We start from the raw sequence: 17,629 nt of genomic DNA on the forward strand, positions 1-17,629 counted from the left end.
ACGATAATCCCTAGGTCCATCCATGTTGCTGCAAATGGCATTAGTTCATTCTTTGTTCCGGCTGAGTAGTATTCCCTCATTGCATTTTCACTGAGGACTGGGAAGAAATAGATTGGGCAGGAGTGTGGTTCTCTGAGACTTGCCCTCCTCACTCTCTGTTTTTCTTTCTTTCTGGTCCAGATCATGTTTCACTCCTTCGGCAACAAACAAGGGCCCCAGCACGGGATGCTGATCAATACTCCCTACGTCACCAAGGATCTGCTCCAGGCTAAGCGATTCCAGGCCCAGTCCCTGGGTACCACCTATGTGTATGACTTCCCGGAAATGTTCAGGCAGGCAAGTCCTGAGGCTGAGACTCAGCACTGCCCAGGGTCCCCTTAGGGACTCCACTGGCATCCACACCCCCCATCCTTAGTTACTCTTTTTTTTTTTTTTGGCCACACTGTGCGGCTTGTGGGATCTTAGTTCCCTGACCAGGGATTGAACCTGGGCCCACGGCAGTGAAAGCACCAAGTCTCAACCACCAGGGCACCAGGGAATTCCCCTTAGTTACTCTTCTGAAGACCCCACTCTAAAGAACACAGTATTCGTGAAGGAAAAGAAGCTAATATTGAGAATGACTTCATAGTATATTTTTCTAAAACAAACCTAATTTCATCCCAGTGATAAAAAGGAATATAATATAGAAACTTTGGAAGGTAAAGGAGAATGGAAAGAAGGAAAAAGTGACTCCTTGTTCCACGTACTAAAGACAAATTGTTTACCACTTCCTTCTGGTCTTTTTAGTGCTTATATTAAGTGCTGGCTACATGCCAGGAACCATTCTAAGGGTAGATAGACCATGAAGAAGAGGATGGGGTCACTGCCTTTGAGGACTTTTTGATTTACTTAAAAAAATAATGTTTTATGTTTTTATGATTATTAAATATACACTGGATACGGAAAAATAGGAATAAGCAAATAAAATTTCACTCATAGGTAATCACTTGTCTACCATTGAGGGCTGCAATACCATTTTAGTGTATTTCCTTCAAGTATGCTTTCTATGCCTTTATTTTTTTTACGTAGAAGGGCCTTTCAAGGAGACTGAGCACACTGGCATTGGTGATATGGGTGCCTGTGTACATCTTCTCCATTGCCTTGTGAATGACGTTCATGAAACTGAGGTCGTGGACTTCTACTGTCTGCAGGAAAGCATCAGTGTACTTTAGGCATAGGAGATGCAGGATAGTAGGAAAACCTGCCGTTTAGGGTCAGTAAGGCCTGGGCCTGAGTTCCAAATCTGTCCTTTGCTTCCTGTGTGTCCCTGGGCAAGTTCCTTCACCTCTCTGGGCCTCACTTTCCTCCTCTGTAAAATGAGGCTAATAATATTACCTACTTCCCCAGGTTGTGGTAAGAAATATATATAAAGTATTCAGTAGAATGGAAACTTTTATAATTAAGAATGTCATTGTTTGTATCCTTTTGCCTCAGAAGTCACAGGCCATAAGAATAAGAAACAGACAAATCAGGAATAAATCCATCCACTTTCTTTTAGGTAAAGAAACAGAGTATGGTGGACAACCCATAAATTTGAAAACAGATGAAAATTTCTGAGAAAAATATATCTTATCAAAACTGACTCAAGAAGAAATAGAAAATGTAAATAGATTATAAGCATTAATGAAATTGAATTAATAGTTCAAAAACATCCATCTACTAAAATTGGGCCCAGCCAGGGACTTCCCTGGTGGCACAGTGGTTAAGAATCCGCCTGCCAATGCAGGGGACACGGGTTTGAGTCCTGGTCCGGGAAGATCTCACATGCCGCGGAGCAGCTAAGCCTGTGCACCACAACTACTGAGCCTGCGCTCTAGAGCCCTCAAGCCACGACTACTGAAGCCTGCATGCCTAGAGCCCGTGCTCCGCAACGAGAGAAGCCACAGCAATGAGAAGCCTGTGCACAGCAACAAAGAGTAGCCCCCGCTCGCTGCAACTATAGAAAGCCCACGTGCAATGAAGACCCAAAGCAGCCATAAATAAATAAATAAATAAATTTGAAAAAAAGGCATTAATGAAATTGAATTCGTAGGTCAGAAACACCCATCTACTAAAATTGGTCCTAGACAGTTTTACAACAATTGTTGTCAAACCTTCAAGGGACAGATAATTCCCTTTGTATACAAACTGTTTAGAGAATAGAAAAAACAAAGGGAATGCTTCTTAACTCATTTTATCAGGTTATTATTACTTTAATATTAATCCAAGATAAGAACATTAGGAGAAAGGAAGTTTATTGTCTCATTTATGAACACGGACACGAATCATAATTAAAATATTAGCAAATGAAACCCAGTAATGATTTTTTAAAAAAAATTTAGACTAAGTAGTATTTATCTTGTGACAGCTTGTATGGTATTAGGAAGTCTATAGTTTACCATGTTAATAGATTAAGAACGAACTTAAATTTCTCAATAGGTGCAAAAAATGTATTTGAAAAGATAATATCTATGTATAATAAAAGCTTTTAATAAACTAGGACTAGAAGGGGATTTTTTTTTAAATTTATTTCTGGCTGCATCAGGTCTTCGTTGCTGCACGTGGGCTTTCTCTAGTTGCAGCAAGCAGGGGCTACTCTTCGTTGTGGTGTGCAGGCTTCTCCTTGCGGTGGCTTCTCTTGTTGCGGAGCATGGGTTGTAGGCACATGGGCTTCAGTAGTTGTGGCACGCAGGCTCAGTAGTTGTGGCTCACGGGCTGTAGAGTACACCCTCAGTAGTTATGACGCATAGGCTTAGTTGCTCTGCAGCATGTGGGGTCTTCCCGGACCAGGGCTCAAACCCGTGTCCCCAGCATTGGCAGGGGGATTCTTAACCACTGTGCCACCAGGGAAGCCTCGAATTTGTTTATTTTGATAAAAGACATCCACCTAAAATTAATAGCAGCTAATGGTGAAATGTTAGAAGTATTCGCTTCAAAGATAGGTACAGATAGAAATATCCATTAACACCCCTTCTATTCAACTTTTTTTACTAGAGTTCTTGGCCAATGCAAAAATATGAGAAAAAGAAATAAAAGGTATAAAGACTAGAAAGAAGGAAGCAAAGTTACGTTTTTCATAGATGATATAAACGCCTATACAAGAAATCCAAGAGAATTTATGGAACCAATTAGATAATACAGCAAGATCGCTAGATACAAGAGCAATATACAAAACTTGATTGTACTCTCATAGACCAGCAATAATTGTAAAATCTAATTGGAAAAAATGCCATTTACAATATTAAGATCAGCTCCAAGTTTAGGGATAAATCAAACAAAAAACATACAAGACCTTTATGGAGGAAATTTTGAAACTTTACGGAAATACTTTAAGCCTAAATAGAGAGATATATCATGCTTATGTATGATGGGAAGGTTCAATATTGTAAAGATAATAGTTCCCCCAAAATTAAGACATTCAGTATAATTCTGGAGTTTTGGTGCAACTTAAAAACTCATAGGGAAAGCAAAAGTTCACGAATAGCAAAAACACTTCTGAAAAAGAACAAAATCAGGAGGACTTGTCTTAGCCATCCTTTAAAATAAGTCATTATTTGGGCTTCCCTGGTGGCGCAGTGGTTGAGAGTCTGCCTGCCGATGCAGGGGACGCGGGTTCGTGCCCCGGTCCAGGAAGATCCCACATGCCGCGGAGCAGTTAGGCCCGTGAGCCGTGGCCGCTGAGCCTGCACGTCCGGAGCCTGTGCTCCACAACAGGAGAGGCCACAACAGTGAGAGGCCCACATACCGCAAAAAAAAAAAAAAAAAAAAAATTAAAAAAAAATAAATAAATAAAAAAGTCATTATTTACTTTCAAGCAGTAGTACGTACTACAGCGTGTAATATTATTGTAACAGAGCTAAACAAATAGACCAATGGAACAGAATAGAGTCTAGAGTCAGACCCACTCACAGACAGAACCTTGATTGAATGCAGAGGTGGGATTCTGAATCAAGGGAATAAATTTCACTAAAAGGTACAAAGAAATTTCTTATCTAATTGGGAAAAAACTTTTTCGATTTCTACCTCATCTGGTGTACAGAAATAAATTTCGAGAGGATTAAAACTGCTCGGAGTGAGTTGAAAGCATAAGCATAGGAAAACCCCATAAATGTGACTATGTTAAAATTTAAAAGTTATTTATGTAAAAGAGAAAAGACAAACCCCAGATTGGGAGAATATGTTTAAATATCTGTTTCCAGCAAGGGGTTAGAGCAATATTATCTGCAGAGCATTTATAAATCAGTTGGAAAAAAAAAAACAAGCAAAACTATAAAAAATATGGGCAAGAGTTATAAATAGGAAATTGACCAAAAGAAAGAGAAACTTACAAGATCAATCAATATATTCTAAGGTGCTCACCTCACTGATAATCAGTGAAGTACCAACCAATATCACAGTACAAAAAAAAAAAAAATCACAGTACAGTTTCACACCCAGCAGATGGGTAAACGTTAAAATATTTGCCAAAGCCAAGTGTGGACAAGTATATGGAGCAAAGGAGCTCTCACACATTCTTACTAGAACTGTAAAACAATTTGACAATATCCAGTAAATCTGAATTTTCACATACCCTATGACCCAGCAATTTCATTCCTAGGTATACACCCATTGAAACACTCATCCGTGTTTATTAAAAAAAAAAAAAAAAAAGACCATAAAAATGTTGATTACAGCATTGTTGGTGTAGAATTGGAAACCTAAATGTTCCTAAAAAGGGTTATGAATAAATAAATTGTGATATGTTCATATCATGGAAAACTGAACAGCAGGGAAAATGAATAAACCAGAGCTAAATTTATCAATATGGATAAATCTCTCAAATATATTGGAGAACTGGAAAAATAAGTTGTGGAAGAACGTGTCCAGTGCAATACCATTATTTAAAGTATAAGTCATGCAAAATAATGCTATGTTTTTTGGGGGGTTTTATTTTTATTTTATTTATTGTTTTTGGCCGCGTTGGGTCTTTGTTGCTGTGTGCGGGCTTTCTCTAGTGTGGCAAGCGGGGGCTACTTTTTGTTGTGGTGCGTGGGCTTCTCACTGCGGTGGCTTCTCTTGTTGCGGAGCCTGGGTTCTAGGCAGGCGGGCTTCAGTAGTTGTGGTGCACGGGCTCTAGAGCACAGGCTCAGTAGCTACGGCACACGGGCTTAGGTGCTCCGTGGCATGTGGGATCTTCCCGGACCAGGGCTTGAACCCGTGTCCCCTGCTTTGGCAGGCGGATTCCCAACCACTGTGCCACCAGGGAAGCCCAATGCTATGTTTTAAATGTCTGCACATATGATGAAATAAAAATGTAAAAGCATACAGAGGACTGATGGACAGTAATTCAAGATAATAGTTACCTGAGGGGAGCAGCGGGGAGGAGGGATGGGAATGGGATGGGGAGGGGTACACCAGGGACTTCAACTGCATTTTTCTTATTTCTTTAAAAAAATCTTAAGCTACTATGGAAAAATTCTGATTTGACAGAGCCATGAGATAGATGCTTGGGTATTTATTTTTCTGCATGTATGCTTTAAATAGTTCGTGATTGAAAGAGAGAGAAAGGAGTAGAAAATGTACTTCCTTACTGATGACTTCAGGTTTTTCTCTTTCCTGTCCTCTCTGTAGGCTCTTTTTAAAATGTGGGGTTCCCCGGACAAGTACCCCAAAGACATCCTGACATATACCGAACTAGTGCTGGACCCGCAGGGCCAGCTGGTGGAGATGAACCGACTTCCTGGAGGAAATGAGGTAAAGAACTGAGTCGCTTTGCTGTACAGGAGAAATGAACACAACATTGTAAATCAACTATACTTCAATAAAATTTTTTAAAAAAAACCTCACAGAGCCCAGCCCCTGGCCGGAATCACCCTTTAAAACAATTTCCTCCTGGGGGACTTCCCTGGCCGTCCAGTGGTTAAGACCCTGTACTTCCACTGCAGGGGACATGGGTTCAATCCCTGGTCGGGGTACTTAGGGCCTGCATGCTGTGCAGTGCGGCCAAAAATAAATAAGTTCCTCCTGAAGAAACAAGCCCGTTTTCTTGTGCATTCGTGTCCTCGCCAGGTGGGCATGGTGGCCTTCAAAATGAGGTTTAAGACCCTTGAGTACCCAGAAGGGCGCGACGTTATCCTCATCAGCAATGACATCACCTTCCGGATAGGATCCTTTGGCCTTGGAGAAGACCTTCTGTACCTGCGGGCATCCGAGATGGCCCGGGCAGAGGGCATCCCCAAAATCTACCTCGCTGCCAACAGTGGGGCCCGTATCGGCCTTGCGGAGGAGATCAAACACATGTTCCAGGTGGCTTGGGTGGACCGGGAAGACCCCCACAAGGTACGTCATAAAGCTGGGGTGGCAGTGTGACTGCGCTAAGCTCATGTTGTATTTTCTGTGCGGGTGACAGCACCTCCAAGGGGGCGGACAAAATCTTCTTGCTCTTTGTGTAGACAGCATAGATATCCATAAAGTACATAAACAGGCAGTAAAATTTCATGGGAGGGGGTGACGATTAGGAAAAAAGGTCTAAATGGGATCCTTAGGGGGACAATAATGAAAAAAAGTTATTTTTTATGTAAACACAGAGTTTATACATACTGAGCATCTCTTGGAACGCAGTGCACACCGAGGATGCAAATGTGAATGACAGCGTAATCCCTGGCCTCAGGAAGTTCTTAAAAATCATCCAGGAGACCTAGAGACACCAGCTACCATGAAAGGCAAAATGAATAGAGAAAAGCACACATCTTGTGATGTGAAAATGCAGGGGACAGAGTCATTCTGTGCAACCGGAGCATGAGTTCTCAAGGGGATGGTATTGCCCCCGCCATGGGGGCAAAAATGATTCTTTTCATGTAAAAAGCATACACACACACATATATGTATACATATATACACACATAAACAATATATCTACAATAAAATTTTATTGGTGGGGGGTGGGGGGGGTTGGCATTAAGAAAAAAAAGCTCCGTAGGGGAAAGAGAATGAAAAGATGATTAAAAAACATTAAATCAGAGAGCCCAGGAAGAAAGTGAGGTTGTATTGTAAGGACCAGTGGAAAGCACAGAGCAGACCTTCAGTTTATTACTGTTACTAACATGGTATTAACATCAGACAGGTGACTGTGTTATTAACATGGTGTTATTAACACCCCCGCCGCCACCCACCCAAACCAGTGTTGACGTTAAAACAAAACAGTGGCTGTTGAGTGCAGGAAGCTGGACTCATAGCCTTACTGAAGTATATATTTTTAAGGGAATTAAATACCTGTACCTGACTCCCCAAGACTACACCACAGTCAGCTCCCTGAACTCCGTCCATTGTAAACACGTCGAGGAAGAAGGAGAATCCAGGTAAATAACTGACCAGGCAGCGCCTTCATTTTGCCTGTGGTTAATTTCAGCTACTCCCAGGGGAATCTGCCTCTTCGCCTCTGGGCTTGTGACAGTATATCAAGCAGGTGGTAGCGTTTGTACAATGGGACCCCCGAGCTCCACTGGGGGCACTGATAGCTCAGACACCTGGGGCATCCTTTAGGGTGAGCCCATCCTTGTCATCCCCAAATGAGGCACGCCCTTCGCAAAAATACCACATCATGCAAGGAGAATTAGGTTGGATTCCCATAGTGTCCCCAGAGCTGCAGGTTCACATTTTGTGACCAAATTAGCCAGACTGACTCAGCGGTGACTTGGTGAGCTGGGAAGATGCCGGGGGGCCTGCTTCGTGAGAACGTCAAGGGCAATACCGGCTTGTGGGTTGTGGGTTTTTAAAATCAGGTTCTGATTTAAATCAGAATTTCCAGGCTGAGTTTCCTGGAATGTTAGTTGGTGATTTGGGAGGATGGGAGGGAGTGAAAATTTTCCGTAGTCAAGTAAGTTTGGGAAACACTGGGTTAAATGAGATCCAACAAGCATCTTTATCGCAGGCCTTCTCAGAACATTTAATGCACTGAAATGCCGTGTGAATCCCTAATGGGTTAGGCTGTACAGTGTACTTATATGGCCATGGAATCTTGACTGATTGACTGATTATGAACCACGTAGCTTCTCCTTGTATACCCCCATGTCTCTGTAGACCAAAGGCTATTCTAGATTGCTTCTGGAGGAATGCAGGGTGGGGTGCCATTTCATTAGGACAGCCTCTGAATAGGCAAACTTTATCTTTGGTTGGAGGGGTGATGATTATCGATGCTGTACTTGCCCTTCTAGAAACTTTAGGGCCAGTCATCAGGGGCCTAGACCCCTGCCTTCATCTCACCTCCAGCTGCTTTATCACCTTCCAATCCCTCACCTTGCTTAGCCTTCCTTCCTCGGGTCCTTGGGAAACGCATCAGCCTTGGATTTTTCTGGGCTAGAGCTCAGTGTTTAACTCGCATTTGGTTCTTGAAGGTATGTCATCACGGATATCATTGGGAAGGAGGATGGCCTGGGCATAGAGAACCTGAGGGGCTCAGGCATGATTGCTGGGGAGACCTCCCTGGATTATGATGAGATTGTCACCATCAGCTTGGTGAGTCCCCTCCTATTTTCTTTTCCGTCTCAACTTTTTATTATAGAAACTTTCAAATAGTCAAGAAAGCAAAGAGAATTGCTAATGAGCCCTATGTAGTCATCACCAGCTCCAACAATTATCAACGTGTAACCATTCCTATGTCCCCAGTCCCTCGGCCCCCCTGTTCTGGAATATTTTAAAGCAAACTCCGCTTATATCTTTCCATCTGTAAGTACCCCAATGTGGATCTTGACTAGATTAATTTTTTAAAAACATAACCACGGTACTGTTACACCCAACAGTATCAGTGGCAATTCTTTAATACCATCAGAACACAGTTTGGGTTCAGTTTGAAGTGTTATCTCAAAAATATCTTGTTAAGAGTTGGTTGGTTTGAATCAGGGGCCAATCACCTCTTATTTAAATACCCTCCTTGGTTTTTTTTTTTGTTTTTTTTTTTTTTTTGCGATACGCGGGCCTCTCACTGTTGTGGCCTCTCCCGTTGCGGAGCACAGGCTCCGGACGCGCAGGCTCAGCGGCCATGGCTCACGGGCCCAGCCGCTCCGCGGCATGTGGGATCTTCCCGGACCGGGGCACGAACCCGTGTCCCCTGCATCGGCAGGCGGACTCTCAACCACTGCGCCACCAGGGAAGCCCCAATCACCTCTTATTTAAAAGGTACCGAGTATTTAGAAGAACTTTTGTCCGATTTTAACTGTTGCTAAATGACTCTCTTCCCGCTCCCCAGTTTGGCCTTTTCAAAAATATTTTCTGTTTCTGGTAGAGTCGTAGTAATAGTACTTTTCAATGGTAAACTGTCCCTCAAGATACGATTTTTACCGTCAGTGTTGTATCTTCAGTTTCCAAGGTGGAAGATGTTGGCCATGAGTGTCTTCCTTAGGCTTGTTTTCTAGATGTCATTTAAATATGTTTCATATATATTTCAAAATAAAAAGATTTATGCATATATTTACGTATTCCAAAATATTTTTATTTTGAAGGATATAAAAAGATATGTATATCTTTATATATTCCAAAAATATATAAACATATATGTATCTTTTATTTATATATATACAGACAGGCACACCTCAGAGATGTTGCAGGTTTGGTTCCAGACCTCTACCATAAAGCAAATGTTGCAATAAAGTGGATATAGCAATAAACGTCACACAGATTTTTTGGTTTCTCAGTCCATGTAAAAGTTATGTTTACACTATATTGTAGTCTATTAAGTGTGCAATAGCATTAATGTCTTTTTTAAATGTACACACCTTAATTAAAAAATCCTTTATTGCTAGAAAATGCTAACCGTCATCTGACACACGGGGTTGCCAGAAACCTTTAAGTTTGTTATTAAAAAAAAAAAAAAGCAATATCTGTGAAGTGCAATAAAACGAGATCTGCCTGTATGTCTTTTTATTTTTTTTATTTATTTATTTTTTTGTGTGTGTATGTCTTTTTATTTTGAAATAGTTTAGGACACACCAGATATGAGATAGCATAGGCAGGTCCTATGTACCCATCACCCAGCTTCCCCCATGACAGTATAACCATCGGACATGATCGACATTGACGTTGACACAATACTGTTAACTCAGTACAGACCTCGCTCGGATTTTTCCAGTTTCACATGCCCTCCTAGGCCTCCTTTGGTTGTGTGAACGGCTGCAATGTCTCAGGAGTGACCAAGCTCAGAAGAGCCGCAGACATGCCTCTTGAAGCAAGAACCAGAACATTCCACTTCCGCTGTCTTTACAACACTCTTCTTTGCTAACCCCATTCTTTCTGGTTAGGAGGCCGAGGTCAGGCACCCTGAAGGAAGGCTTGTGTCACGCTGTTTGGCCTCCAATCAGGTTGCCAGTGGCCAAGCTTAGCTTCCGTTGGTGCCCAGCGGGTCCCTGGGCTGTCCCCACTGTGGGAGGTGGGGCACGTGGCCCTGGGGAATGCAGGAGGGATCCTGTCTCCACAGGTGACCTGCCGAGCCCTTGGGATCGGCGCCTACCTGGTGAGGCTGGGCCAGCGAGTGATCCAGGTGGAGAATTCCCACATCATCCTGACAGGGGCAATGGCTCTCAACAAGGTGACCTTGAAGGGGCCACTGGGGAGTGGACATGTAGGGGCGGGGTGGGGGAGGGGTCATTTTAACTTTCCCAGTGTCCCTGATGGGGGATTTTTCTCAACATGAAACCAGTTTCATGCCTACTGATGTAAGAGCTGTTTTTCCATTTTGAAGTTATATGGGCCTCTTATGAGCCAAAAAAAATACGTGCATATATTAGGCTCTTCTGGTGGAACTAACTCTGTATTACTGTAATTTAAATTTTTAAATATTTTTGAAATGTTAAAAATTATTAAAATGGCATTACCCATTGCAGAAAATTGGAAAAAGACCCCCCAAAAAGTAATTTTGCTCCTACTATAATTTTGGTGTATTTTCCTCTCGTCTTATATCTTAACATGGTTAGACTCCTAGTGAGTACAGTTTCATTCGACATTTTTCACTGTATTAAAATGCTTTCCACATTGCCGTAAGGCCTCCATAACATAATATCTGCTAAAACCCCACTGAGGGTCTCAAAGTCCGGCCCCTGAACCGGCAGCATCACCTGGGATCACATAAAAATGCAAATTCTCAGGCCACACTGCAGACCTGCTGCATCAGAAATGTTAGGTAGGGTTTTGCTTTGGAGTTGACTAGAGTAATCAGCTGGATCACTGGTTCTCAAATTGTGCTACATGTTGGAATTTTCTGGAAGTTAAAAAAGAAAATACCAAAGATTCTGATGTAATAGGTCTGGGTACAGCCGGGGCATCGGGACTTTTGAAAGCTCCCAGATGATTCTAACATGCAACCAGGGTTGAGGACCACTGAGGGAGATGACTTCCGAACAGGTGGAAGGGCCCCGGGCCGGGCAGAACCTTGCTAACCCTGCCATGTCAAAGCAGGTCCTGGGCAGAGAGGTTTACACATCCAACAACCAGCTGGGCGGCGTGCAGATCATGCATTACAATGGTGTCTCCCATGTCACCGTGCCGGATGACTTCGAGGGTGTTTGTACCATCCTGGAGTGGCTGTCCTATATGCCAAAGGTGCAGTATCCCCCCCTGCAGCTAAGAGCCTGGAAGACTCTGTTGTCAAGTTCATTTGCCAGGTGGTGTGGGAAACAGGGAGCACTAAAGATGTGTCTGGGTTTAATTTTTCTTTACTCCTCCCTCCTTCCCTCTCTGATACCAAGCCCTGTACTTGCTGTTCTTTGCTTTTTTTAAAATGCCACTGTAAGGATGCTCTCTGTCAATCCTTTAGAAAGAGGTGGCAATTTCAGTGTGGGTGGACATGTGTTAAATGTGGAATGATGTATTTAATGAATTTAAAAACAAAATAGAGTTCTTACAACTCCTACACCAAGACCAAGATTTAAGAGTCATCACTAATATTTGCTGAGCACTTACTAAAGCCATTATGTGAAGCCCTCTATCTTCATGATGTTGTTAAATCCTCACAACAGCCCTGTCGGAGAGCTGCTATTATTATTACCACTTTACAGATAAGGAAATTGAGATTTAAAGAAATGCAGTACCTTGTCCAAGGTACTATAGCCAGCAAGTGGGTGGAAACAAGCCTCTAAAATGCACATGCCATCCTGTATGACAGTTACTAGCAAACTAATTACCCTGAGATAATACAGCTAGAATTTTACACACAAGGTGCTTTGAATTTTAATGTCAAACATCAACAACTTTAATATTTATTTTTAAATCTTTGTTAATCCCACAACTCAGAAAGTTAATTGCTAAATATCCTCTCTATACCCAGGGAAATAGTTTATACTATTTACAAAAAAATAATTTACAAAAAAATAAGTTTTTGTAATAATAATTACAAAATAATTTACAAAAAAAATCACCTCTGTACTATTTCCGTGTCATTGTAAATTCTCTAAGGGAATAGTCGATGGTTGGTGCCTGAACAAACAGAATAAAAGGCTGTTCTCGAACAACAACAAAAACTAGGTGGCATTTCCTCTCATCAAAAGAGGTAACATTGGACAACAGAGAATCCTCAAGCTTTGCAGTCAGGCTCGATTTGATTCTTGGCTTCCTCCTCCATAGTAATGAGGCCTCAGGACCATCTCTTAATCTTCCTGAGCCTCGGTTTCCTCATCTGTGAAATGGGAGTAACAATAGCACCCACCCCAGGGTGTTATCATGATGGTTAAGTGACATGATGTGTAGAGCCCGGCGCTTACTAGCCCCCCCTCACCAAATGCTACTCATAAATGTGATGATGAGCTATTTGGGGTTGAGCTTCTGTCACGTAACCAGGCATCACCACCAGAGGAGGAGAGGAGGGCAAAGAGCAGGCTGCAGACGTTACTGACAAGCACAGAGGACTGAGTTGGAGACCTGGCTTTCTTTTCTAGGATAATCGCAGCCCTGTCCCAATCATCACACCCACTGACCCCATTGACAGAGAGATTGAATTCCAACCATCTCGCTCACCCTATGACCCCCGGTGGTTGCTTGCAGGAAGGCCTCACCCAAGTAAGTCCTAAAGGGCTTTGCCTGAGACCTGGGTCTTGGGGCTTCTTTTCTGCACCTGGGATAAAGGAACGTGTGGATAGAAGCACCGTTACTTGGTCACATATCCCAGAGGGATACACCTGAGATCAAATACAAAGGGGGTGGAGGAATGGAGATTTTTCTCTAAGCTTTTCCTGAGCTATTGACCAAGAAGGGGTGGAAACAGCCTCCGGTTTCTGGAGCTGATGGATGGAGGTGAAGGGTAGCAGAGGTCATGGCCTCCCTCCCCAAATTTCCCCAAATGTGGTTACATAGGTGGAAACTCTGGTGCTGTGACATCAGGGTTTCAAAGAGAAGAATGCTTCTCTCTCTCCCTCTCTCTCTCTTTCTTTCTTTTTCTATTTGGCTAAACCTAATAAGGTAATTCTCCATGAGTTTACTCAGGACGAGCAACTTAGCCTCTTCTGTCCCCACGTTTGCAGATTCACGTGGATAGATGTGCACACACATGTTCAAACACCGCCGTGTGCACCCACATGCTTTCACACACACAATTCTTTCTCTCTCGCTTTCTCTTTCTCTCTCTCTCTCTCTCTCTCTCTGAAAGGGACAGGTAGGCCTCCTGGAAGGATTTGATTACATTCGGAGCAACCAGAACAGGAAAGCTGAGCCGCCCCTGTTACCACAATCCCGAGTCTAGAATTTCACACGCTGTCCCCTTTAGAACTTGGCCTCCCCACCCAGCTTTGTGGGGCAGGGGACGTGCTGCCAGGAGCGTGCCAGGTCTTGCCAGCAGAAGAAGCCCCAGGCCCTGCTTCTCCCTCTGCCATTTCTCTTGGGCTCTCTCGCCTGCGAGCACTGGCTTTATCTTGATTTAAAAAACGCCTGATACATTACTGACAGTTTTCTCCAGCTAGTCGGGCCAGCCCCCAGGCAGACACTGAGGCTGGGCTGCTTTGTTCCCAGAAGCCCAACCTCCCGCTCCTGCAACTTGAGATCTCTCGTGCTACCTGGCACCTCGTGTCCAAACTGCAGTCATTTACACCGTGGTGTGGATTCCTGGCCCCACGTCCTCTCCAGGGATGGCTGCAATTGACATCATCATATTCATTCTCTCTCTCTCTCTCTCTCTCTCTCTCTCTCTCTCTCAAATTGAACACTTTCTTCCCAGTTAAATGGTTTTGAAGCTGCAGCCACCATGTCAGGGATGAGTTTTTGGGGGCAGGTGGTCCCTTCTTGAAATCCTACCTTCCGAAAGCATCCATCAGCTCTCTTTGCCTCTTGAGAAGAAAAGGCAGAGATGGTGATTAGGGTCTCCTTGTCTTTGGCCTTGACAGGAGTTGATGTATATAGTTGGATGTTCTATATGGACTGAATTCCTGACTTGCTGTATTTTTTGCAGCCCTGGTTTTGTGTGTTGGGGGGCGGGGGAAGGGTCGGTATCTGTGTAGTTTTCCAGGAAAAAAGGTATTTGGGCTGTCAAGGTCAGGCTGTCCTTAGAGAGACGGGAGAGCAGTCAGCTCCTCCAGGCGGTTGCTGGGGGGCCCTTATCAACCCAGCCCCTGGCCTGGACTTCTGCCCTTCTGCCCACAGCCCTGAAGGGATCCTGGCAGAGTGGATTCTTCGACCAGGGCAGTTTCAAGGAAATCATGGTGCCCTGGGCCCAGACCGTGGTCACGGGACGAGCAAGGTAACCCTGAGGATGGGGCAGGCAGCACACACCTGGCCTCCCCAGGTATTGGGACTCCCAGGTACAAAGCCAGGGGTTCTCTCCTCCTAGGTGGCCCCTAGGGACCCTTTTTTCCTGGGCCCAGGATTTTCTGAAAGAAAAGCCAGTGGGGGGCAGGGGGCGTGGTTTTCTGGGTGATGAACTTCTTCATAAAGTCTGGGTTTGTCTCTGGCTTTAGGCATCTCAGCCAACCTCTTGCTGGGGGCCAGCACCCTTGCCCCTCGTGTCTGCCTCTGGGGCAGGGCTCCCTAGCCAGGGGGGCCACGGACCCCTTTGGGAATCAGAAGGTGGTACTCCCCCCGGAAACTGCGCAGACAGTCAGAACCGTGAATTCCCATTTCAGGAGGGCCACAGGCAGGAACCCCTGTTGTAGACCATAGCTGGCAGAAGGCTTAAATGCTCGAATGCTTTGAAAGCGGAGCCTCTCATTCCTCAGTGGCGTAGCCCTTATCTTTTTGGATCGCTCCAGCTGCCCAAAAGTTCCTCTTTATATGGAGCCCAAAGCAGCATCCTCATAATTTACCACTCAGATTCCTGACACGATGTAGTCGCTTCCAGTCCAGGTTTGGAGTTGGACCTGAGCTCTGTCATTCACCCTCTCTGGGCCTTTACATCTTCATCTGTAAAATGGGGGTAATAATTCGACACCTCCCCCACCCCAAAGGATTGTTGTGATGATTAGAAGAGATAACATACGTTAGGCACTTAAAATATAAAAAAGGAGTTCCCTGGCGGTCGAGTAGTTAAGACTCCACGCTTCCACCGCAGGGGGCGCAGGTTTGCTCCCTGGTCAGGGAACTAAGATCCCGCATGCCACATAACGCGGCCAAAAAATTAAAAAATAAAAAATAAATTAAAAGCTTTAAAAAAATCATAACCACTCCACAGGTGGTAGCAGCTCCCATCACTGTCATTATTGTTGTTATTATTTACCTCCCTGCAATTACTATGAAGATACTAAGCCTAGTATTGGAACTTAGCTGCTTCTCCATAAGTGTTTTATTTTTTTTAATATGTTTTTTAAACATGAGATGAAATCTACTCCTCCCTCCATAAGGAAGCTCTTTATCTGAAGACTGCTCTCCCCAAACCTGCCTCATACAACTGTCGGGAGTGTAAATGAGAGTAATTAAGTGCTGCATGTGGCTGGGGGCAGCCAGTGGTAAGCGGTGATAGATACCGATGCCACGGACCCCTTCAGGCTCAGCATCCCTCAGCCCTTTTCCAGATGTGACGTGGTGTCTGGACCCACGCTGGCCACCGTGGTAGCTGCTGGCCACACATGACAGTTCAAATTCAGATGAGTTACAGTGAGAGAGCATGACACATATTCAGTTCCTCCGCTGTCCCTGCCGCATTCCAAATGCTCAGTGGTCACATGCAGCTCGCGGCTGCCACACTGGTCAGGCAGATGGAGAACGTGGCCATCATCGAGGAAAGTTCTAGCGGACAGTGCTGCCCCCGTCCCTGCACTGGCCTGACCTTCCCCCCAAACATGGCCGCTGTTGCCCCAACAAGGTCACCCAGAGGACCTTGCCAGCCTGCTAGTTTGTGAGGCTTTTCACTGCTTTGGGGCTGCTGCTTTGCCTTCCGGTAGAATAACCTGCCAGACTGAAAACAGCACTCTCTTCTGTATGCCCTCATCCCGGCCACCCAGGACCCAGCCCCTATGCCCGTAGAATATCACGTGTAGGATACCAGCTCGGGCTGGCTGGACCCACCGGTCCCCGAATCTGCCTGGGTTGCTGCCCAGCGCCCCAGTTCCCTTGTGCTCCACCTTGCAGGCTGGGGGGGATCCCCGTCGGAGTGATCGCTGCAGAGACACGGACAGTGGAGTTGGCTGTGCCCGCGGACCCTGCCAACCTGGATTCCGAGGCCAAGGTTAGGGGCCAGGGAGCTGGGGCTGCTATTTTCGTGTTGTTTTGGTTTTTTTTAATTGAAGTGTAGTGTACTTACATTATCATATTCATTTCAGGTGTACAGCACAGTGATTCAGCATTTTTATAGATTATGCTCCATTAAAAGTTATTACAAGATAATGGCTATAGTTCCCTGTGCTATACAATAGATCCTTGTTGCTTATCTATTTTATACATTGAAGTTTGTATCTCTTAATCCCATACCCCTAATATGCCCCTCCCACCTTCCCTTTCACCTTCGGTGACCACTAGTTTGTTTTCTACCTGTGAGCCTGTTTCTGTTTTGCATATATGTTCATCTGTATTATTTTTTAGATTCTACATATAAGTGATATCATCCTGTGTTTGTCTTTCTCTCTCTGACTTATTTCACTAAGTATAATATTCTCTAGGTCCATCCACATTGCTGCAAATGTCAGAATTTCATTCTTTTTAATGGTTGAATAGTATTCCATTGTATAAATATACCACATCTTCTTTATCCATTCATCTGTTGGTGGGCACTTGGGTTCCTTCCACGTCTTGGCTATTGTAAATAGTGCTGCTATGAACACTGGGGTGCGTCTATCTTTTCAAATTAGTGTTTTTGTTTTCTTTGGATATATACCCAGGAGTAGAAGTGCCGGATTGTATGCTAGTTCTATTTTTAGCTTTTTGAGAAACGTCCTTACTGTTTTCCAGAGTAGCTGCACCAATTAACATTCCCACCAGCATCGTACGACGGTTCCCTTTCGTCCACATCCTCACCAACATTTGTTATTGTAGACTTTTTGATGATAGCCATTCTGACAGGTGTGAGGTGACATCTCGTGGTAGTTTTGCCGGGGCTGCTGTGTTGGCTGGCTCAGCTGACAAGAGTGGGTCCTAGGTGGTCACACGTCTGTCTTGCCCGCTCAGAGACTCAGGGGAGTCCTTGGCCCTGGGGGGGCTTCAGCACACTCTATGGGGTGCATAATGCTCTGCA

The 17,629-nt window shown here is 44.4% G+C and overlaps 1 protein-coding gene across 7 annotated transcripts in view; it reads left to right on the forward strand.

Moving 5' to 3' along the window:
• ACACB (acetyl-CoA carboxylase beta) overlaps positions 1–17,629 on the forward strand; it is a 139,708-nt gene that overhangs the window by 115,946 nt on the left and 6,133 nt on the right. For 5 of the 7 annotated variants that reach the window (XM_067700488.1, XM_067700491.1, XM_067700490.1 and 2 more), the window contains 10 exons: positions 181–336; positions 5,629–5,751; positions 6,067–6,336; positions 7,258–7,355; positions 8,391–8,511; positions 10,466–10,576; positions 11,443–11,586; positions 12,918–13,038; positions 14,611–14,707; positions 16,531–16,627. In XM_067700488.1, coding sequence (XP_067556589.1) covers positions 181–336; positions 5,629–5,751; positions 6,067–6,336; positions 7,258–7,355; positions 8,391–8,511; positions 10,466–10,576; positions 11,443–11,586; positions 12,918–13,038; positions 14,611–14,707; positions 16,531–16,627 — 1,338 coding nt within the window. The other 2 variants (XM_067700493.1, XM_067700494.1) reach the window with 2 other exon arrangements.

The sequence above is a fragment of the Pseudorca crassidens genome, chromosome 12 (assembly GCF_039906515.1).
Source record: "Pseudorca crassidens isolate mPseCra1 chromosome 12, mPseCra1.hap1, whole genome shotgun sequence".
NCBI lineage: Eukaryota > Metazoa > Chordata > Mammalia > Artiodactyla > Delphinidae > Pseudorca > Pseudorca crassidens.